The following is a 23,866-nucleotide window of genomic DNA, read 5'->3' as shown; positions in this document are numbered from 1 at the left end:
AGCTCCTGCAGCCTCTCCTCATGGGACAGTCTTCTGGGCTCTGACCAGACCCTCTTGGCTGCCCTCCTGCAGAACAGCTCCATTTCATGGACATCCTTCCTGTACTGAGGAGCCCAAAACCAGATGCAGCTTTTCAGATAGTAAATAAAGTGCTGAGTAAAGACTTCAGCTCCCTCAGGCTCCTGGCTGTGATGCTGTGAATGCCATTTGGGATGCTGCTGGAGATCTTTGCTGCCAGGGCACACTCTGGCTCACGTTTAGCTTGCTGTCTAGCAGGACCTCGAGGTCATTTTCAGCAGAGAGCCTTCCCAGCCAGCCAGCCAGTCTCCAACATGAAACATGACACGTGGTTCTTCCCTCCCAGACACGGGCTTTGCATTTTCCCTGATTCATTTCATAATGCTTTCCCTGGCTCGCTCCTCCAGCCTGTACAAGCTCTCTGTATGGGATCCCTGCCCCTGAGTGTATCAACTCAAACATCCTCTAGCACCAGATTCCAGCATCTGCTGGAAGCCAGAGCCTTGTGGTTTCTTCCTGTAACCAGCGCTAACCAACTTCTACTGGCTCCTGCAGCAGGGACCTTCTTAAATGTCAATTCCTCTCAACCAAGACATGGCTTGGAGCACCAGCTGGTCAGATATTTGAAATGAGACAGTGAAAACAGTGAAACTTAGATGGTAAATACCTGACCAAATGCATGCCTTTAATGCCAACCCCAGAAACAGAAAAAGCACATGAGAAAATTTTATAGTCACGAATACACTACATGCTATAAAAAAATGTGCCCCCAGGACTCATGACTGACTCCCATAATACCTGTTAACCTATTTGCAAAACTGATGCTAATAATGATGTTTTAAAGAGCAAATTATCATATCAAGAGTAATGAGTAAACTTACTTTTCAAAATGCATAAGGAGTAAATTATCAAGTGTTCATAGTTGAGAAAAATTGAAGTGTTCATATTTATCTATAATTCTAAAGCCTCATCTGAAATAATTGCTTCCAGAGCCAGCAGGTTTGTGGGTTTGTAATAGAAATAGTATCCTCAGTAAAGGAAAATCTTAAAAAAATGTTAGAAGGAAATACTGCCAACTGAAAGGAAAAAAAAAGTAAGAAAAATACTCTGCCTGGTCATTTCCAAAGAATCCACATGAAAGTGTTCACAAAGCCCTGTGGAAATGTACATCAACATGTAACAACCTTTAACAAGCTTCTCCCCCCTCCACAGTATTACACAAACTATTGTCTTAAACTCTGTTTAAGACCAAGACTGATTTGCTACAAAATAAAATCAAATTAAACATAAAATATTGGCTACTGTTCTGAAGAGTGACTAAATTACTGTATTCATTGAATATAACATATTGAGAAAGGATATGCAAGACAAAAACAGTAAAGAGCACTCTGTGCACTGACATTGCTTCCATGTAAAGCATGCAATTACTATTTATATGCATTTTAAAAGCCATGGTAAAACCACAATAAAACCTTCAAAGTCACTGCCTCTTTCACAACCCAGAAATTCTAAAAAGTAAGGGATAAAAAGTGTCAGATTTTTACTCTACATCTATTCATACACATATTCATTCAGTCACACTGACTAAAGTCAGCTCTAACTGCGACCCTTGGCGTTCCAAGGATTAGCTTCGTGACCTCAGAGCATTTTAATTCTTTCCTAGATGAGGTTGTTAATAATGTTTACTGTAGTTGAAAACATTGCACATAAATTGCAGTCTTGTGCAAAATTTATGGCATGTGGCAGTGAAACTAGAGCCTGCAGTCTTAAAAGAAGAAACAAACCCCCCTAAAGCCCCAAAGCCCCCAAACCAGTACTTTTGTGCCCCAATATTGCCACAGCTTTGAAGTAAGATCTCTTTGTTTTCCCAGAAGCATGGCACAGTTGCACAGGTTAGACAAGCACTCAAATTTAACATCATCATGTACAGTCTTCCCACTCTGCTATGAAAATATCTGTGATATTCCTTTACTAAAATACCTGCAATACCTACCAGAGCAAGAAAAAAATTAACATCCTTTTCATCACCTCAGGTATTTTCAGGAAAGGTACATTATCTTCAAGTAAAACCTGAAGAAAATGTAAACATAGTACAAATATACAATATGCAGTGAAAACATCCACAAACTAATTTCAAAGAGGAAGGATAACCACGGGAGGTTTAGTATGGGAATTCCAATACTGCTCCTGCTTAGGAACATTCAGGCAGTGACAAGCAGCCCGAGCTCCAGAGTTCTGTTCCAAATGAACACAAGTGAGCTGGCCACAGGCTTTTAAAGCACACTCTTGCCAGCTTGATTGAAAAGTTTAGAGACAAAACCCCTGCTTGGAAAACTTCATAAAACGCTTTTGTTTTTTTCAACATTTCCATACTTTTTAATTACATTTTCCTGCACCAGACAGAAATTGAAAAGTCAAGAAAAAAATTGACAGCAAGTACATAAAATGGAAAGATCAGCATCCACGATAAGCTTTCCCTCCTCCTCCTCCTGCCACATCCCAGTGGAGGCACACACAGTTCCCTTGGGGAGCTGTGCCCAGGCACTGCTCCTTGGAATGTGATGCTGCCAGGAAAGCAGCAGGTCAGACCGTGCTGGGCCAGCCAGGCCACACAACACAGTCCCACTCCAAGCCCTGGCTCTCTCTCAGCACAGAAAAGTCTCACATTAAGAGAGCATTATTCCAAGAGAGAAGCCTACCAGTAGCCTTGACCCTCTCTGCACAGAGGACACTCTCACAGTAGGAATGAACCCAGCTTGGAAGGAAAAGCAAGTTCTAAAGACAGGGGAGTAGGACTACAGCTCATACCAGCAAGAACCTGTAGCAATTTGTTTTGTTGGAAAATGTGAAAAACCTCACGTAGACATGACTGCTCTTAGTCTAGGAAGTGGTGATGAGTCTGAAGCCTGTTGCTGTCAGAGTGCATCACTCAGCAGTCATAAGTATCTTTTGAAAACAATAAACTGTCAGAGGGAGAAAAGTCCTGTCCAAGATAAGGCAAATGGAAGTACACAAAAACTCCAGCAAGTTACATATAAAACTACATTTGAAAATGACTGAGAAATGTGGCAGAGAAATGTGCTAAGGCACAAGGATTAGAATCATCAAATCACAGAATAGTCTGAGTTGGGAGGGACCCACCAGGATCATGGAATCCAGCTGCTGGCCCTGCACAGGACACCCCAGGAGTCCCACCCTGTGCCTGGGGGCATTGTCCAAGCACTCTTGAGCTCTGTCAGGCTGGTGCTGTGAGCACTGCCCTGGGGAGCTGCTCCAGTGCCCAGCCACCCTCTGGGTGAAAAACCTTCTCCTGACCTCCAACCCAAACCTCCCTGACAGAACTTCAGGCCAGGACCTTGACTTCTGTCACTGGTCACCACAGACAAGAGACCAATGCCTGCCCCTCCCCACACCCTCATGAGGAAGTTTTAACTGCAATGAGGTCTCTCCTCAGACCCTTTTCTCCAGGCTGAACAGCCCAAGTGACCTCAGCCACTCCTCCAACAGCCTCCCCTTCCACCTCCCAGCCCCTCACCTCTGGTCACTCTCTAATAGCTTTATAATTGTTCTATACTGTGGATCCCAAAACTGCACACGGGACTCGAGCTAAGGCCACCCCAGTGCAGAGCAGAACAGAACAGGACAGGACAATCCCCTCAATTACTACTAGGATATGTTTCAACATGCATCAGAAGGAGAAAGCTTCTAAAAACCAATCATGACAATGGCTAAAATAAGAACAATGGTAAAACCCCTCAAGAAGGACTGAAAAAAACCCTCTAAGAAGTCTTTCTATGTTATAGTTTCTCAGAGGGGTTCCTGGGGAAGCTCCCAGAACAAAAGTGTATTTTGGAGGAGAAGATGCAGAAGATTTTGGAAAATGAAAATATCAGAGAGCATGATTCCAAGTGTTCTGTGTAATCAAAATACAAAATTAGATAACTCTAAACTGTGAGTTTCTGAAGACAAGACAGGTTAGGGTTACTGGAAGTAAGCAAATGTTTAATCTGTTTATAAAAGCATTATCCAGAATCTTTGCTTGCAAGTAGCAAATGTACAGAAGACATCAAATTACAGAACTAGAAACCCTACAGAAAAGCTAATTACACTGGAAAAGAATCAGAAAGGCTTCTCTACAGCAAGATCATAAATCATCCATCTATTAACAGCTCCTCAACAGAAGTAAATGGACGCACTCAACACAACAGAGTCACTTAGTAAAAAGTCTTTCAGAAGGAACATTAAAAAAAACTTTCAATCCAATTAACTCCATGGTACAGGAGAAGAGTTCTCTTTTGAAGTAATAAGCTATTTTTTAAATTAAGAATAAATGGTTGGTTTTCCCCAAGAGATGGAAATTAGAGCTCTGCTGGCCACTGTGGATGTGTCATAGGGGCTGATTGACTTAGGGGGTTTATAGTTTGTTTTCTACAGATAATTTCTGAACATATCACAAACATACAACAGTAAATTCATCGAGTCTGGGGACAGTAAAAGAACCTGGAACAGTCAATACTAAAGTCTTCAGTGATCATACATGAGGGGGTCTTACAATAGCAAGCAATTGGGTAAGCACTCAGTTCCCTAAGTGAGAAGAGGAAACTAAAGCACATGAAAAAAGAATCCTGAAGATGCACATGCAAGAGCAGATTTCTTGTTACCACTCAGGAAAGGGAACCTGAAACATGGTTCACTTGATCCACATTAGCTCAACTGTCAACAGCGTGAGATCTCTTAAAGATCTCCTAAATCCAACTCCCTGCCCAGAACAGGGACACCTTCCACTATCCCACGTGGCTCAGAGCCCCATCCAACCTTGCCTTAAAACACTTCAGGGATGGAGCATCCACAGCTGCTCTGAGCAACCCTTTCCAGGGCCTCACCACTCCCACAGTGAATCCTCCCATCACCTCATCTAAGCCCATTTTCCTTCAGTTTGAAGCCATTCCCCCTTGTCCTATCTCTACCTGCCCTTGTAAAGAGTCCCCCTCCAGCTCTCTTGTAGCACTACTTCAGGCACTGGAAGGCTGCTAGAAGGTTTCCCTTGGCTTTCTCTTCTCTGGGCTGCACAACCCCAGTTCTCTCAGCCCTTCCTCACAGGAGAGGGGCTCCAACCCTGTGATCATCTTGGTGGTCTCCTCTGGACTCCCTGCAAAAGCTCCACGTCCTTCCTGTGCTAGGGAACCAGAGCTAGATGCAGTGTTCCAGGTGGGCTCTCACCAGAGCAGAGCAGAGGGACAGAATCCCCTCCCTCCCCTGCTGCCCACAGGGCTTTTTGCAGTGTCAGCAGAAGCACACACCCTGTGGGAGCCCAGGAAATTCCTCTGGCTGCCCAGGAGGACTCGAGACCCTGTCCAGAGGGCTCGGAGACCTTGGCACAGAGCCCAAGACCCCTGTGCCTTTGATTTAGCCCTTGGAAAAAACAATTACCATCCTTTATATGAAGGATTACAAGCCACAACAGTTTAAGTAGAATGACAGTGAATTTATCACAGGGTGAAAAAGTAGATTTTGGGGTTCTTAGAATGGGGGTTCGGGGGGCAAGATAGGCTGGATACGCCCAGATTCCTCTTTCTCCTTCTTCTTCTTCTTGGCCTCCATCTTCTGCTGTGATGTTGGCACTTCTAGATTGGTTTAGAGTAGAAGCTCACTGTCTGACATAGGTGATAGGTATTGGAAAGTAATTGCAAACATTGTGTACATAGATTTTAGTATAAAGCCATAACACCGCCCTGGGGGCGGGCAGAGTGCCTCTGTCTGTCCTGCTGAACGATCTCGGCTGGACAGGAGAAAGAATTTTATAGATAAGATACAATGAACAACCTTGAGACCGAGAAATGAAGAGCTCAGACTCCTTCTTCAAGCACCAGGCTGGGAAAAGAGACTTTTTAAAATATCTCAGGGTCGCTCTGACCAGCTAGAGATCCTGAGACAACACCCCCTGTGTGCACTGCCTCTCTCGCTGGGCTCTGAAACACGGAGGTGCACTTGGCAAATCTCATTTACACATTTCTAGATTGCATCTCAAAGTAGGTAATTGGCTTTCTCCTCCCTGGACCAGCGCTGGCACAGAGATCTGCAGGCTCTCCAACAGGAAAACCCAAAGAAGGGGTACCTCCAACTGAAAGGAAATGATAGACAGCTCCTGAGCACCCCATTCTTGCCTCATCCAGTGCAACACATCACATGCTGTGAGACTGAAACAGCACATTCTTTTCTGCCACACTTGAAGCCAGTCATCTGAAGAGACAGGAGTCATTACATTTCCTTCTTTGAACTTCAGAAACCACCACTAAATTCAATCCCTCATTTAAATACTGCTTCCACTGAAGTGAGGCTCTTGCAACAGACACGTAAGGTATTACCCATAATAGGTGAAATAGTGCACGTAAAAATGCTGTTACCTAACTCACAGTAGTAAATTCATACTTTAAAAGGAAAGCTTATAGGCACTATCATATTTAAGCAATAAGACATAAGAGGGTGTGCATATGCTGTAATAATGACACACCTTAATAATATAAGAAGAATGTCAACTATTATCCCATACTACACACCCTAAAATGCTTCAGCATAGATTCCATCTATGTATTTAACAAATGAAATTAGCATACTTAGAAAAGATGTTTATTTAGTGGCTGATAAGCTCAAAATGTTTCATTAAAAAACCCCAGCCAATACATAAAACATGCCACCAAATACTCCTTTTCAGGTAACACTTTCCAACCATTTCTTTTCATGATAAAACTACAAATACAGACTGTTAAAAAATACTTGCATCATTAAATGTATTCAGATCCTGCAAGAAGAAGTTAAAAAAGGAAGGAGAGCCAATGAAAAGCTCATTTTCTGTAATTTTGAAGTGTTTTTGAAAGCTTAATGATGAATTTTGAAAGAAAGAAAGTTAATTAAGTTCTTCCCTTTTTTTTTTTTTTTTTTTTTTTTTTTTTTTTTTTTTTGGTTTAACTGCTTCTGTCTTTTCATTTCAACAACCAAAGAAACAGTTCAATAAAAACTTCCCACTAAGGTTCTCTCTGTCAATTCTCAGTCTGAACTCAGGGGCTGGAGTGAGGTGGCTTTAGCTGAACTCTTACACACAATACTTCTTGCAGCCTAAAGCCAAAGTCAGCACAAAATCTGACATTTGATTACATTTCCTTAATTATATCATTGTTCACCTTGGATCAAACTGAAACCTTTTGGAAAATATACTACTGAACACTTCACTGCATACTATCTACTTAGCCTTTGCCACAAAAAATACCAATATAATTGTGTTTGTGGCAGCCAAAATAAACCAAATTTAACACTGGTGTGCCTTCATTTTAAACCAACCTAAAATATATTTAAATATTTATTAATTGCATATGATTCCACAGAAGTTATTACTGCAAAATGTTTTTCTCAGACATAGCAACTCAAATAGTTACTTTCTCCAGCTAAGGTACATTAGTATAAAAAACTGTTATCAACAATCTTCCAAGTCTGATCAAACTCCACAAAGTTATTGTTATTTAATGTAATTCCATTCTCTTCATCACTCTTTGGTTATATAAGTTTCCCAAAACATGTGAATTTTTCATAATTGTATTACCCAAACCCACAGAAAATTGTAGATATACATTGATTACAATAGTCACATTTTCCAACTACACAGCTGGAAATCTTTTGGATGAAAGACATTCAGACAGGAAATGACCAAAACTCATCAATATTGTTACTTAAAAGGAGGTAAGTGTAACAAAAATCAAATCTTGAATTTCAAACCAGAAAACTTCAGCCATGCTTATATAAATAGTTCAGCCATAACCCAAAGCACAAGTGACTTTTCAGAGTCATTTTTGCTCCTCAGAGCCAACTCAATAACTCGCTGCGGATGCTGAAAAGCTGCTCATGCAGAAGTGGCTGCTGTGAGCACACATTGGTCAGAGGAGCAAAATATTTAAATTGGGGGGAGGGGGAGAATGTACTCTCCACCCACTTTTTGAGAGGTCTTGCCAGTTCCTCTGCTTCTTGGGAGAAGCAGCTCAAATCCAATATACGAGACACGAACCAGATATGAAAATGGTCCAACAACAAATCTTCAAAATTGCAAATGCCAACAAGTCTCCACAAGTATATTACCAGGCCAGAATGCAGGAAAATCCTTGTGAAATAAGGTTTTCTGGTATGCAGTTATAGCAAATAATCATGAGGTGATGCCGAGAACTGGACAAATCTGGTATTCCAGGAATGTTAAAAACATCGAGGTCACGAATGCACGCTGTAACTTTAGTACTCACTTCTTATCCCACTATTTTGACATTAAATCTAATTCATTCTTCATTCTAAGCTTGTAAGCTGTGATTTTAATGAACATCTCCCTTGTCCACTGCTGTAACACATGTCAAAAAGGAAACAATATAGTTAAAAAATGAAGTGAGGTTGATTCTGCATATGCCATGTACATAACAGGAGTATTGCTTGTTTTTTAAAACACTACATCACACCATCGAGCTGCCAGTAAACTAAAAAACAGATCATCTTTCTTGGATCAAAATTCTGAATTTATTTACATTGTTTTAGAATAATGCTCCCTGCATTCCTAGCTCACAGGTAAGCCTAACAAAAAGCACCAAAATCATAACTGCACTGGGCATTTTATTATTAGAAGAATATTTGGGCTGATTATAACCCAGTGTAATATACTGCATGAATCCACACAAAGTAGTTACATAACCCAGCCTTGTCCTACCAGTCTGTTTCACACACACTGGAATGGATTCGTGTTGAACTGCCTTTACTCAGATAAACAGCTGAAACTAAGCTCTGAAGACACAGAGACCAGGGGAGAAGAGGGAGAGGGACACAAGCAGAAAGTTAAAGCCATTTCTTATATTCAATTCCCCACAATTTATGGTAGACTGACAACAGAGATGCTAGCAGCTCAGTGAAACAGCAGATCATTTTATTGAGAGGTGTGACTACATGTTGCGTATTATATTAAAATTGCTTTAGTCCTAATTTTATGTATGTACTAGTTGCTTTTGTCCAAGTAACTTGGCAGAGATTCAAATCAGAAATATACTTTCAGAAAAAAGACATTTTTGACTTGAGTATAACAAATACTGGTCAGTATCAGGGCATGATCTGCTTTTCTGATTTCCTTTTGGTGACATAAATAAAAGATCATTTTACATCCAAGTGAAGGAACCAGCCAGCGTAAAGGAAAGGTGAGCAGGCAGTTTGGGGACACTTTTATGACAAAATGTGGACAGAAAAGTTTCTTCAAAAGCATCAGTAGTACCTTAGAGAAGCAGTAACCTTTATGGTAGAAACATAAATCCAAGGTGGGCAGGGCAGGGAGCAGGGGGAATTTGCTCTTTTCTAGGGAAACATGCTGAGAGCAGGTGATATTTTAAAGGATACAAACCTGCAAAACCTGTGATATCCAGTCAGGGAAGCTCAAGTTCCAAGCACCATCCAAGAGAAGACTTGTGTGTCAGAGTTCTCCCTCCTCGCCCAGGTTCACTCCACAGCTCAGATTTAATTAACTGCAGGCTGAGCAATAGCTACAAGCTCTGCAAGGATCACCACACAAGCAGCATTAGCCACAAGTAAAGCCTGAAGTGCCTCCTGTCCAAATCTGCAAGCTGGAACTTCACTGATTCCCATTAGCAGCCAGTTGAAATGCCTCATTTATTACTCTATTTTTGATGGTTTTTTTCCCTTTTTAGTTTATGCTGGTATCCATGACAGCTAAATAAAAGCACCTGCCCAAGTGATGCTTGGACAGTGTGTCCTTGAAAAACACAGACACTGCAACCCAAGAGAGCCCAGAGAGGTCTCTCTCAGCAACCTTTAGTCAAGTTCTAACACTCCATGGATCAGCTGCACCATGAGCACTCATCTGAAAAATCTGCCACTTCTGAGGGTTTTGGCCTGCACTGGTTTCATTCTGACAGAGCCATGAGCACTGAGAAAAAGGAAAGGCTTTGCTAGGAGCAGTCCAGGTAAACTGCTGGCAGAACTATTGGTTCCACACTTGGAATTCATTACAAGAAGCCATGCTTGTGGCAGATCCTCACTCAGGAGAAGTTCAAAGACAAAAACTCTTCTAAAATCAGCACTTCCAAATCACATCTGAATATAGTTATGTTTTTCTTCTTCCTCTTAATAGAAGCTGTATTTTGCATATAAAAGTACATTATTTCTTTACTCTTTTACCTTATAATGACCAAGCCCAAACTTCTGTAATAACAAATATATAGAAAATTATTATTAATATTATTTTAAGTAGAAGTCAATAGATAATAAGATTTCTTCAGTAAAATTCTCATAGTCATTTTCCAAATTCATACTGAAATTAGGATCAGAACCATACCAGAAATTCTAAAATACCACATTACTAAAGAATAATACAGGAGGAAGAAGGCCATCTAAACAGCCTAGCCACCTTTTGTACCTTCCAACTTTGAAGTTCATTCATAAACAACTTCTTTTTCCACCTAAAAATGCCAGGTTTTATATAAAAGAAAACAATTTGTCACATGTAACTGGGATACAGACAAGAGTCCAAAAAGGCTGTAGAATAAAACCTGCAAATTTCAAAGTGGCTCTGCAGTTCCATGCCATCACCCAAAAGCCAGCACCACCACCATGCAGCACTGAAACAATATTTAGTGGTTGCTTTATAAACAAACAAACAAAACAACATCCCAGCCTCAGGATTCATAAACTGAGCTCTGTTTGAGACTTCAGTTAGTGGTGGTGCTGGAGGCCAGTGGGCTACTTTTGGGGGGGAAAAACTTTAAAAAATTGGTAATAAGCCTCCAAGTGCTTTCCCAGGATTTTTGCGTGGCACAGCCCAGTCAGACACTGAAGCACTGGAATCAGCTGCTTTCTGCACGGGTGCTGTCTCAGGAGCATGCCTGGAGCCACTCTGACCTTCATGGAACCTGGAAATCTGAAATTACACCAGCTGGGAAGTGCAGAAAGCCTCTGCACTGATCTTTCTGCTTGGCCTCAAATTGGATAATGCAATGACAAAATGAGCTGTGGCCCATGGAACGCACAGAATTGTGAAGTATCATCACAAGATTTGCTGATGTTCTTTGGTGAACACAACTAAGACACACCTTTTATAATTTATTATGAATAAGCACTTACACTCTATAAAGGCTTCAAAAAAGTTTTCAAGTTTAAGAAGCCAAGCTTTAAAACCACTAAGAAGATTTAAGCCAGCATCAGAAACCTGCATCAAAACACAACAAAATTTATGTAGAGTACAAACTAAAAGGTCAGTCGAACTGGGGAGCTGGGGGAACATAATGATTTACAAGTACTACTGATTAGAAATTCTAAGCATGAAAAGTATCAGCTTCAACAAACCACTAACAAATTTGTTCAGAAAAAAAAGTAAAATATCCTTTATTTTCAATTAATCTGTTCTCTTGAACTATTAGAAAACATTCCAAAGTGATTTACAGTCATAGGAATCAACTTCACAGATGAATTATTTCTGGATTCCCAGAACACATTCAGCGACCCAGTTCAAGTTTCACAATCTTGTCTCCAGCCCAATGGGCTGTGTTTGATTAGCTGCACATCATCTGCCTTTCTGCACAACCCCAGAGAGGATCTCTCTGTGACAGCTGGATATATGGTTATAAATCCAACACACAATGCTCTTGCTGGCTGGCTTTCTCCAAAACCACACCAATTCTCAGCTCCCTGCACAAACACACAGCAAAACCAAACCAACCAACCAAAACACCCCAGAAACGTCAGTCCAAAAACTGTCTCAATTATAGCACTTCAAGAGTAAAAGAAGTTCCAAATTCTTACAGAGAGCTGACAGATATTCTGTAACAAGGAGCTGAAACAAAACATAGGATTTTAAACAACAAACTGGAAAGCGGTGCTGAGATAATTCAGTGGTTTTCAGGATTGTAACATTTGTCCAGGTCTCTCTCTTTCTCTCTGGCAGTTACAGCAAGATGATCCAATGGTGGCAAAGTTTGCTGTACCTAACAGTGAGGGCAAACACCTGACAATCTCCCCCAGAGAGCAGGTCTCATCTGCCATGGTCACCCACAATATTTCTTCACTCATCTCCACTGTGATGTCCCAGCCAGGCTCTGATGTCCAGCCTGGTCCCTGGCACAGCTCTTTGTGCAGAGAAGGCACACAAGAGAGCCAGGGCCTTCGCTTTCCAGATCAACAGATCCAAGAACCACCTCAGGAGATTATCCAAGCAATTCCCCTTGCCATCTCACACTGTTAGCCTCACACATGTCATTCTCCACCAGAAACAAATAAGACTGCTGAAAATTTTCATTCGAAATAGCATGAGCTCCATGGTTAAACATTTATGACTGTTTACACCACATCTCCTTTGCTAGAAAATCCATTTCCTCACCATATCCTCAAAGGACCTGGAGAACAGTTTATGCTCTTCATTTTATTCATCTGAAGTCTTCTCAAGTCTAACCTCTGGCCATCTCAGAATTTTGCTTTCCTTTATTCAGAAGTTAAACTTCTTTGATTCATGCTGAGCTTTGTAATTTGTGGGGAGAACAGATGGGGAAATGTAGACACTGTACACAACTAACTGAGAGAGGTCCAGTCACCTGCCCATGGCACCAGGCAAAACTGGAAACAGGAGCTTTGTAGAGCAACAGAACTGGATGCTATAGTGCACAGAAATTCATTTTAATTCACTTCTGTGTGCTTGGGTCAGCATAAAAACAGTGCTGTGAACCCAGAGGGTGCAGCACTCACTGGAGCTTTAACTGCCTTAGAAAAGTACATTGGTTTGTGGCTCTCCAGATAAATTGCTCTTTTGTTGCTTGCATGCCAAACTTACATGGATTTGTGATCATATAGAATTATTCTGAAATAATCAGTGATGATTGGTGCAAAGTGAAGCAGGTCATGTAGCTAAAGAACCTCCTCTGATGTTAAGGACATGCTCAGCTTTTCAAGAACACGTGTCACAGTCATGTGCTGCCTTTATCCAAGTTAACTTTCAAGTATAAACTAATGTTTTTTAAAAACACAAAGCACATCTGTAACCAGGCTAATCATAAAGTTGAAAATAATTAAAACCATAATTTTTTCCCCATAATTTTTGCTCTCACATATAAAACAATGGGATTTCTCTTCAGTTTTGGTTTCTGGAGATACAGCCCATTTTCCCATCATGTTTGAGATGCATGCTGCTCTCCCTTCTTAGTTCTTCAAGAGCTTAAAAAAAAAACCCAACCAAAGGAACAACAAAATTTAAATATAATTATATTATTATATAAATATAATCATATTCTATTTAGATAATACTAAATTTTAATATTAAATGTTTATATATAAATATTTAATATTTAAAATTCAGAACCTTCAGGAAAAGCAGGGTCTCCCAGGAGACTTACTGTACACAGACAAGTCTGTAAGTTATAAGGTGGAAATACCAAGACACTCCCAGAATTTTGTGAATGTTACACCACCTCATGGCTTAACTGGGGGTCTCAGAATCTCCTCTGCAGACTGCTACACAAAAACCCCAAAGCAGAGACTCAGAGTGAAGTCCATGTTGCAGTCTTTCCTCTAACTTTTAAACAAGGTGAGAAAAACTTATGGAGAGGTAAGAAAGATGCTGAATCACACAGAAAGCTTGGGTGGACAAGACCATCTCATGCAGTCAAGGATTATCTGTGGAGATGACAGAAATGAACAAAGAAAACCAACCCAAAGCATTCTATGAGTCTAAAAATATCTGCACATCCTAAGCAAGCTTGTAAAAATGGCTTTTTCCTCCAGAGGATCTGAAAAGAATTTAACTTTAAATGCAAGTATGTGGATCTTAAAGCACTGTGATAGATGCAAAAAAGATTACACTTCAATATACTCCATTGAAAGAGCAGAGAGTTGGAAAAGAGCTGAAATTTTAACAGGTGTCACTTCAGTATTTTACCATTTCTACCAAACTGCTGACTGCAGTGCTCTGATGTGGTTATTTTTCCACAAACAAAACTAAGAGTGGATAAAGCAGATTAATTGAACAGCACTTAGTCAAGTGAGACAAAGTTATGCTACACAAGGACTACTTGCAAGTCCTAAGATACAAATATCAAATTATTTTGCCACATTTGTCTCCAAAATCCAAAAGCTAACATCCATTCAGAAAGAGCAGATTCTAAAACCAGAATGGAGCTGGTTTTCAGCACAGCAGAAATGTAACTGTAAAATACACCACATTAAGGGCACCCTGAGTTGTCTAGGGGAGGCTAATATGTCCAAAGAATATAAGCTGAGTCCAAAATCACTGACCAAAAAAATAAAATCTCTATACTTTTGCTATCATCTGTTTCCTACTAAGTGCTGAAAGCACCTGTTCTGGAACATGGGAATAAAAACAGCACAATGCATTTCCAAGTGCTACACTGAGCTCTGCTGTGCAGTTGCTCATTGAAGAATTGCATATGCAATGAGTCTTGAGAGGTAAAAAATGTTTGAGGGGAAAGAGGAGCAAAAAATCCCCCACCAAACAAAAATCTCTGCAGCTGAGCAGGTGCACTGAAGGTTGAAGGGATGTTGTAGACAACTCTCTATTCAGGTCCTTAAAAGCATTAATGCTTGAGAAAAATTGGTTTATAGATCAGCTAGCCAAGACAGAAGCATTTAAAGATTAACTCCTTTAAACTTTAATCACCTCAGGCCTCAACTGTCTAATCTGCAGCCCCAGTTGTCTCTTATGTCTTATTTAAAATAAGTAGTGAAATGCTCAAGGATCAGATTTTTCTCTCAGAAAAGAGGCCTCATCCCAAGGTGGCAAAACAAAACTAGTACTAAGAGATCAGCACTTGAATTTTGAAAGTATTGCTTTTGACTGAATGTGTAATGATTTCCAGAGACTCTGCAGTGGAAATTTTCAGAAGTTTAGGAGTTCTGAAAAATATTTCCACTTTAAAATCTGGCCTTCTTTTAAATGTCTTCAGTAGAGTGCAACTTTGAAGACAAATGAGCTGGGTTTTGGTGGGGTTTTTTTGATAGTTTTTTTCTCCCCATTCCAACTGCAAAGCTCCAACAGAAGTAAATATCAGTTAAGATCTCAGAGGTAGAGCTGTAACTCATAAATTATGTATGAAAAATGAAGTGGAAATTTGTACAAGACCAACTAGATCAGTCAGAGTACAAATACACTTTGAAAATACCATTCCTTACTCTCATTTTACAAAACTCATGGGGTTTTTTTTGTTTCTCAGGTTAGTTGGAATTTGAAAGTTGAATCCAATTTTTCATAAAAGACATTCCACATCCATTTAAGACTTCATGTCTGAAGCAAAACAAGGGTGCAGAAATGCTGAGCTCCACAGCAAGGGCTGTACACTAAGGAGGAATAAACTGATTCCAACAACTCCAAGTTCACCTTTAGAGGGAAGCAGGCAAACTTCCAGATCCCAAAGGGATACTTGCAGCCTTTCCTTTTCTCTTAGTCTCATAACTTGTGTAAGTGGTCTCCAAATTAAACAGCACAAATTAAACAGTGTATTAAACAGCACTTTTTACCAATTAAAAATAAACTTTATAATTCAAGTAATTATTTGGATAGGTGATTATCTTGTCTAGAAATACATATTAATTTTTATTCTTGACCACACCTGAAATTCCAATTACTGAACCATGACACAGCTGCTAACACCAGCACCAGGTACAGTGGGAAATTTCCTTCCCTGCTACTCAAACTGCAGAAACACATCTGATCCAGCTCCAGCTCAAGACAATGTAACTGTTTCTAGGGATGACTTTCCTTGGCCTCATTAGGAGCAGCCTCCCAACACTGAGTAATGCAGATGAATTAGTTTAGCTAATTTAGCCCTGGGACAAAAATGACTTTACAGTGTAACAATACATACCAAAGCTTCCTCTGATGTAGAGCTAATTATGATGTCTAGAAAGTTACACAGTGGAATTAAAACTGCATTAGAAATAAGAAAAATATGCAGAAATGTATATTCAACCAACACACACTCTTGAGCATTCTTTCCACAAGCAAGATGAAGAAGTTTGATAGTCCTGATCTTACACTGCTCTGTGTGCCTCAGCTGACTCTCCAGGGTTATTGGTACACTTAAGCTGCATCTGAAAAAACTTCTCAGAAACAGACAGACTATGGAGAAGGATAGCCAGACATGTTCATTTAAAATACCATGGGGGGCAGCTATCAGATTGGGGTGTTCTACTGCATTCTTTCAAAAACCAATGACTGAAATGCTTTTCTGAGCCAAATATTTTATTCTCTTTAAGAATGAGCATAAATGTCTCTTTACCCCTCAAAGTCAACTTTTTTCCAGTTCCATAGAAGTAACTCCTTCTGACTTGCATTTGTCTATAAATTGCAGATGGGCTGCTCTTTGTCAGTGAAATGAAGATGCTCAGATTCTGAACTGAAATTGTTCCTTAAATTTCTCTTGAATAGCCCACAAAAGGTTCTAACAAATGGAAAAAGTGCATTTTATTGCTTCTGAAGTAACACTCAATATATATGATATAGAACATTAAGAAATATCATGTCTTATTCACAGTTACATCACACAATTTAACAAATGGTAATAAAGCCTTCAGCCCTTTAACAGCTACTATAATTATCAATAATCCATTGCAGAAGACTTCAGGTGTGTTTCACAGCAATTTGCAGGTGGCTTATCAAAATTTCCCCATTCAGTTATGAACAGAACAAAGCTTAAAGCTGTGAAGTCTTTGGTGAAGTAGCAAATGCAAAAAGATTAAGAAAAATCTCTTCAGGTAATTTCAGGGGATGCAGACAAGTAAGAGGAGCAAGAAAACACTGACCAACACCTGACAGCATCATTCCCTCAGCAGAGACTCATGGCTTTCCTCACCACTGACAACTGACACACAACCTATTGAACAAGACAAAGTACTTGACTTGAATAAAATTGAGTTTTTCTGCTGAATTCTGGACAATGTGTTCACTCCCAGCTCATGTGTTTGTGACCAGAGCACAGTTATCATGCTGCTCACATAAAACCAGACAGTTTGAACAACTCTTAACCCTTTAATCCAGAACACACATACACCAAATACAACACCCTCCAGTGAAATTCAGACTGCAGGCACATTTTCTCATGACCCAATTCTCTATTTCTGTGTCAAACTACCAAAACTACAAAATACAGTCCAAGTCAAAGGTGAAATTGAGCCATCATTTCAAGAGAAGATGTTTTCAAAATGATCCCTCCTTTTCACTCAGTCAAGGGCAGCTCCAGTAGGCCCAGTTTGTCCCATGGGTGCCTGTTTAGCAAAACTGGGCTCAAAAAAAAAACTCCTTTCAATCCTGTCATTAGGCATGAAAAGCTTTGGCCTTTTTCCTTCATGAGAACACAGTGAAGAGAGCTTGACATGTTTTCCAGATACAAAATATGGCTTTTTTTCCATTTAACAGGAACCATACAGATCTTTCAAAGAAGAAGTACATTTAAGAGGATATTAACTCAAACTTGTCATAGAAGTAAGTGTTAGTAATAAATATATCTCTCTTCAGTCTCACATACATTTGTCAACTAATCTATTCTTACCTTTTTCCCCCATTTCTTTTTCCTTAAGGTTTGCCTATGACCCCCTCATTGATGTTAAATCTGCCCTTAAGGTGACAACGTGGTACCACGGCTTTTCTTCTTTCCTTTCCATGATCTAATGTTGATTCTCGTCAGATTCATCCAAAACATTGAAAAAAATTCCTGCCAACATCTGACATTTACAAGTGATTTACTTCAGTACTTGATCTTTGCACTATCTCTAACTCCTCAATCTTCATTAACTAAAATTTTATTTACCACACTTGGAAAGCAGATCAAAACTTGACTGATTTTGCCAATTGGCTGAACTGATGTCCTTAAATTGTCAGATTTTGTTTTATTTGGAAAGTTTAAAGTCTTAATGGCTTGGCCTAATGAGTCATTTGAGAATCAATACAGAAATGCTTTGTCCCACTTAAAAAAAACCAACAAAACTTCCTTTAGAAAGATGTTTCTTGTAGTGCTAAAATCCTACAATTAAACTTAAATGGGAGATAACACCTGGGCACAGACTGAGATTCACTGCTTCAAGAGAAGGTGGAGCCTGTTTATTTTATTTATTTATTTTTCACATTGTCACAGCTAGTCAGACCCGTTGCTCTCTCCAAACGAGGTCAGGAAGATCCAAGATTGACATTTGTGGGACACAGTAAATCTCACCATGCCTCAGCCTCTGGGGTTGTCTGAGGCAAGATGAACCCTCCTGGCTGAACCTTGGAGCTTCCCCAATTGCAGCAGAGCTCGGCATTGCCAAACCTGGCGTTATGCAAGTGCACCAAGAGGCTGCAACTCCCCATCACGGGGAGAGAAATCCTGCTCACCCCAAAGACCAGGGCATGGCAAGCCCTGAAAGCCCAGGCTGGAGCTGAAATGGGACCCCAGAGGAGGAGAAGATGAGCGCAGAGCCGCGCACGCCAGCTCGGGGAGCGAATGCACCTCGCAGGGAGGGAGCAGCCAAGCCCAAGGGGACTGCCTTGCTGTCCTTCACGAGAGCACAGCACGTGGCAGTGGCACAGAGCAAGGAGCTGAACGCTGCCTGAAGGGTGCCAGCTTGGGAAAAGCCTGCTCTGTTGGCTGTATCTGTGCAATAAACCCAGAGAAGAGTCATGGTCTTTGTCCTCTGCAGCTGAATGTGCCCCACAGCACAGAGACTCCTATTGCAACATCTCCTAGAGCCCATCTCCTCCCATAGCTCATCCTGTCCCAGAAGTTGCTCAGCTCTCACCAGTAAAAGTTTCACTCTGACTTCTCAGAAACCTCATTTCAGAAGATGACCACAGTCCTTCCTTTCTCTTCAGGAGTTTGAGAGACAAGCTGTTGAGTGAATCCCTGATCCAGAGGAGTGACAGACACCTTTTCATTGCATCCCACAAGAAGAGACCAAGGCAGGGAAAAAAGCAGCACCTTGGCAATTCCCTGTTTAAAACAGATCCCTGCACACCAGCCTTGCTGACCATTTTAATAAATCTAGTTTATTGGGATATTATTTTAATTTCTTTTTGAATCTACATTATACAAATATGCATTTGTAATTATTTGAACATGACAATGAGAAGTCATCTGCCATCTGAAGGCTGCTCACAAAAACACTGGAGCACAAATAAGCATTTCTTTTAAACACAGTTTATAAACTTGCAGCAGACATTTTCTGTATTTGTGGAATATTTACTTAGCTGTGCATACCAGAACAAATTATCTTCTGTAAGCCAAAATTGTTATTCTTAAACCTACAATCTATCCCCTGGGCTCACTAATTTCTACCCATGCCCTGCTGGGCTAAACAATACAGATCATTACATGAAGGTAGATTTATCTTCCAAATGCACGTGAAAGAAATTCTAAAACTTGCAAAATGCAATGCAAACTTACCAACTCTATTCCCTGTGGAAAAGGAGTGTCTTCCCAGTCCTTCTGGGGAAATCTTTGTATTATTTTCCCCAAACCTTCTGTTGGTCCTGCTGAAAGATAAAATTCAATTACTTAAAGGCAAACTGGTGGAATTGAAATCACCATACATTTGAGAATATTTTCCAAATATACCCAATATTATTAAGCTTTTCACCACGAGAGGCAGAACACACTCCTCAAATGTGTCTTGCAACTCATATAATAAATACAATCTTAACATTTTCCAGCAGTAACACCAGGAATGACACATGAAACGAAGATACAAGCATCCAGCCTCTACCTCTCACGTTCTCAAAATGATGATGATGATTATTGATAATTTTGGTCTCTCTCTCTCCAAACAACAGTAAGTTTAATATAATGGATAATGTGATATTTAAAACAGAAAGCAATAGTTTCTCAGGAAGCAATCTTCCAAAAGAAGCCTATAGATTGACATAAATCTGCAGATTAGAGTCCCACATGATTAATCCAGGACACACTAGCTCTTTGCCAGTATTTCTCACTGATTTCCTTGGACAAGACAGAAGTGGTTTTCCACACAGAAAGATGTGAAGAAAAACTGGTAATTTCTGGTAACTTTTCTGATGCAACTGTCTTCTTTTTTTACATGTTCCTTTTTTTGGAAGCAACAATGCTATAGATAAATTTTGGAAATACCACAAACACCCCACAATTGTAGTGCTGTGTCATCCTGAACGGTCCAGGAATGCACATACAAACAGCAACTTTGTTCTTGACCTTCTGAAATCCTGAAGAAAAATCCTGAAAAAACCTTTCCCTCATGTCCAGCCTAACCTCCCCTGACTCAGCTTCAGGCCATTCCATCAGGCCCTGCTGCTGGTCACCAGAAAGGAGATCATGAAGAAGCTGTAACTTCAATGGCCCCAGGGCCCTTTCCACAGGGTGTCTCGTTCTTCAGTCTGTCCATACATCAATGGCAAAGGTGAAATTTACAATCATTTAAAATACTTTTAATAGCTGACCTGTCCTATCTAATTGAATCATCTTTTCTGTAAAGTTGCATCACAAAATGTTGAGATTAAGCATTAAAACTGTTAAACATTTTCTCATCAAAGAAAATCTTCTCGAAGATCTTCTCAAAGCTGTACTCTGATATTATGAAGCAGTCCAGTTGATGCATTAGTAGTAGCAGTCCATATGTGCTGCCTCCTCTGCAGACACCCAGGCAGCAGCAATGAATACATTACTCTCCTGGCTTTACCATAAAAAACCATTTTCAGTCTGACACAACTCAAGTCTGCTAGCATAAATCAGTGTTACAGTGAAAAAAAAAATAAAAATAGGCTTCCTCTAAGCTTACTGCTAATTTACAGTTTGAGTTTGCAGCTACCTTAAAATCCACAAAACATCTTCCAAGACATTTGGGCAGAACCAATCAGATGGGTTAGTAAGAAGTATTTTCTCCAGTTTGTGCATATTTACACTTAACATCCTGTGACTGTCCCTTGGGAATCATCTCAGAGCAGATGCTCTTGGTACAATGGCCATACAAACTGCAAGGAGTAAAAGTCCCAAAAGCAATCTCACCCCCAAGGTAGCACAGAGTGTGACTGCCAAGGGCAGCCTGCAACCACAGGGTTAGCTGGGAGCTCTGTGCATGAGCTCAGCAAGTAAAAGCCAAAGCAAGAATCACATTCTAGAGCTGCAGAGATGCTCAGAAGGGAGAGCCAGGATGTGCCAGAACCCAAGGAACAAATTCAGACATGACTCCAGCTGCAGTTTTTGTAAGCAAAAGGAGCTCCCAGTTAGACTGTAATAACTGAACAGGGTCACCAGCCACTGACCCACTGTTAAGTGTTCCCCTCATGTACTCTATCAAAGCATTCCCATTCCTTTATGCAGAGAGCAGCAGTGACTGTGGAGTAGGTGACTGCATAAAGGGGCTGCTCCTTCATTGACTCAGTGTCAGAACTTCTCCCCTTGTTGAGGTAAAGTCTCCAATTATTGAGTTAAAGTCTCCAGTTACCCCGTTATCTGCTTATCCTAAGTCATATCTCTGTCAAATCTCTTCTTCCTCCAGTTGTTCTAGGGCTGGCAAGTGGCACAAAGAGACAGCAAACAAATGCACCCAAGGCAGGGCTGAGCACAAACACCCTCCAGGCAGAGCTCAGCCTGCAGGAAAGGGCAGAAGGACCAAGCTGAACAGAGGTATCCAGACTTCTGGAGAAGGAAGCATCAAAGAGTTACAGCAGCAAACAGTCCCTGCTATGCATGTGCTCCCTAAGTTTCTCTGTGGGAGCACAGGTGACTTTTTTAAATTCTGAATTCAGTTTACAGGAGACAGACCTCAGACACCATTATAAATCATGACATCCAGGAAAGTAGCTCACAATTTCTTCCACTTCATCATGTTCTGAAGCTATCAATCCTTCTAGTTCTCCTTTTACTTTACTGCTACAAAGACTCTCCCTACACTACAGTACAGGAAGCTCTTAATTCAGAATTGAGAGATGTACATTTTTTAAAGTTTTTAATAGTCTCTCCTTTCTGTGAAAAGCTTATCAGGTTTTTTATTTTGCTTTCCTTAGAAAGCCACTGATGCTGGCCACCAGTGTTAGAGTTTCCTGCATGTAATTCCACTCTGCTTTCAAGAAGGATTCTAAACCTCCAAAGGAATTTCCCTGAAGAAACTGATGTGCTGCTGAGCATTTTCTGAAAGCCACACAAACTTCCTATGCTGCCTGAACTTGCACTTCAGGTCACCTCAGGGAGTAAAGAGAAACCACTGCACACCTCCCATGGAGCAGCTCCCTCCAAGAGGTGCAGCACTTGTCCCTCCTTGTGTCCCCAGACCCAGCCTGTCCCCACCGGTGGGAAAACACCTGGAAACCAAAAAGAATTCTGGCTGCCTCTAGTTCAGGCCCAACTGATTTGGTATCCAAGTTCTCAAAAAATTTAGAAAAGGATCCTGTTCAGAACAGCTCACAGAAGCCTCACAAACATCCCAGGTATTAAACAGACAAACTTCAGGCCCACAGCAGTAAAGCTGAATCTTCAGGAAACCACTGACTTAAATACAGAGAAAGACTAAAATTTTCAAAAAGTTCATGGAACAGTACACGAAGGATGTATCACAGAAATGCAACAATTTAAAGGGGAAAAAAGGGAAGTGAATAGTTCTGTGTTCAAAATATGAGCATTAGAAATAATTAGAAAATATGAGCATTACTCATCCATCAGATATGAGTAAAAAAACAAAAACAAAACATCAACAGAAAGAGCACTGTTAATCCTTCAACAGAAAGGTCCCGTGATACAGATTTACAGATCTACTTAGAATGCATAAAATCTAAGTATTTCACATGATTGCTTAAGTTGAATACAATACAGACAGGTAGGGAACACTCTTTCCATCCACTAAAATTTGGTTTAGCTTGGGAGGGATTGTTGGGTTTGCTTTTTTAAATGAATCTGCAATCCTTCAAAATTAGGGCAATTGTTCATGATCTCAGAGTTTTCTATGTTTGCAATCACAAGGCAGAATTCATTGTAATTTAATAAAATTTGAAAAATAAATAAAATTATTCTTTTCAATTACAAAAGTTACTGAACTGCAAGTTGCCTTCTTTAGGAAAAGTTTAGACCCAGAGCACTTGAAAGAATCTCCTGTGCAAGAGAAGACCCAGCAGCTGCACTTCCTTTAATAACAAACCAGTCCAGTACCATATGCTCACCACATTTTCCCAATACTTTATACTGCAATTACTGTTGATTCTCTGTTGACAGTTTTCAATCCAATCAGCAAAATAACAGCAGAATTACAGTAAGTCCCTAAATCCCATGGTTTGGGTGAGGGGGTGTGGACACTATCAGCCTTCAGCTGACTTTTATTAAATCATCCAACTTTCAGCAGAGCAGTTGTGTCTGAAGATAACAGATTATTCAAGAGGTGGCTGCAACTCAACACCCAAGTGAATTTGCATTCTTGATGCTTTAGCACAACAGGAAGAAACAGAATATCAGATCATGGGATTTCAACAACTATCACTTGTTTCAATACATGCTACTGATAACTACTGACAACTTTGCAAAAATATTGAAACCACTTGAGGAAAAAATTATAAAGGTGATTCAGATTTTCCCATTAATAACTTCACCTTTTGACCACATTTCCTTCACTCTGTATCTAGTCTTCTTTCAAGCCCCTTTTATTAATTCTTAACACTCAATGGACATTCCCCCAGTATTCTGGTGAAATTCCTATTAACTAAAGCTAATTAAACCAGTGTGACACCACATTAAAAACATGCACACAGTGAACACCAGTAGCAGCCTCCTCAGTTTGTGCCTGACAGTATCTGCTCTACAGACCTACCAAGATTTCAGAGGTTTTAAGACTATTA

The 23,866-nt window shown here is 40.3% G+C and overlaps 1 protein-coding gene across 7 annotated transcripts in view; it reads right to left on the bottom strand.

The window, feature by feature from the left end:
• SBF2 (SET binding factor 2) overlaps nt 1-23,866 on the bottom strand; it is a 234,178-nt gene that overhangs the window by 169,079 nt on the left and 41,233 nt on the right. For 5 of the 7 annotated variants that reach the window (XM_059848847.1, XM_059848850.1, XM_059848852.1 and 2 more), the window contains exon 2: nt 19,461-19,549. In XM_059848847.1, coding sequence (XP_059704830.1) covers nt 19,461-19,549 — 89 coding nt within the window. The remainder of the gene's footprint in view (nt 1-19,460; nt 19,550-23,866) is intronic. The other 2 variants (XM_059848848.1, XM_059848854.1) reach the window with 1 other exon arrangement.

The sequence above is a fragment of the Haemorhous mexicanus genome, chromosome 6 (assembly GCF_027477595.1).
Source record: "Haemorhous mexicanus isolate bHaeMex1 chromosome 6, bHaeMex1.pri, whole genome shotgun sequence".
Lineage (NCBI taxonomy): Eukaryota > Metazoa > Chordata > Aves > Passeriformes > Fringillidae > Haemorhous > Haemorhous mexicanus.
Note: the sequence above shows the minus strand (reverse complement) of the source record. Positions and strands in the feature narration are given on the sequence as shown.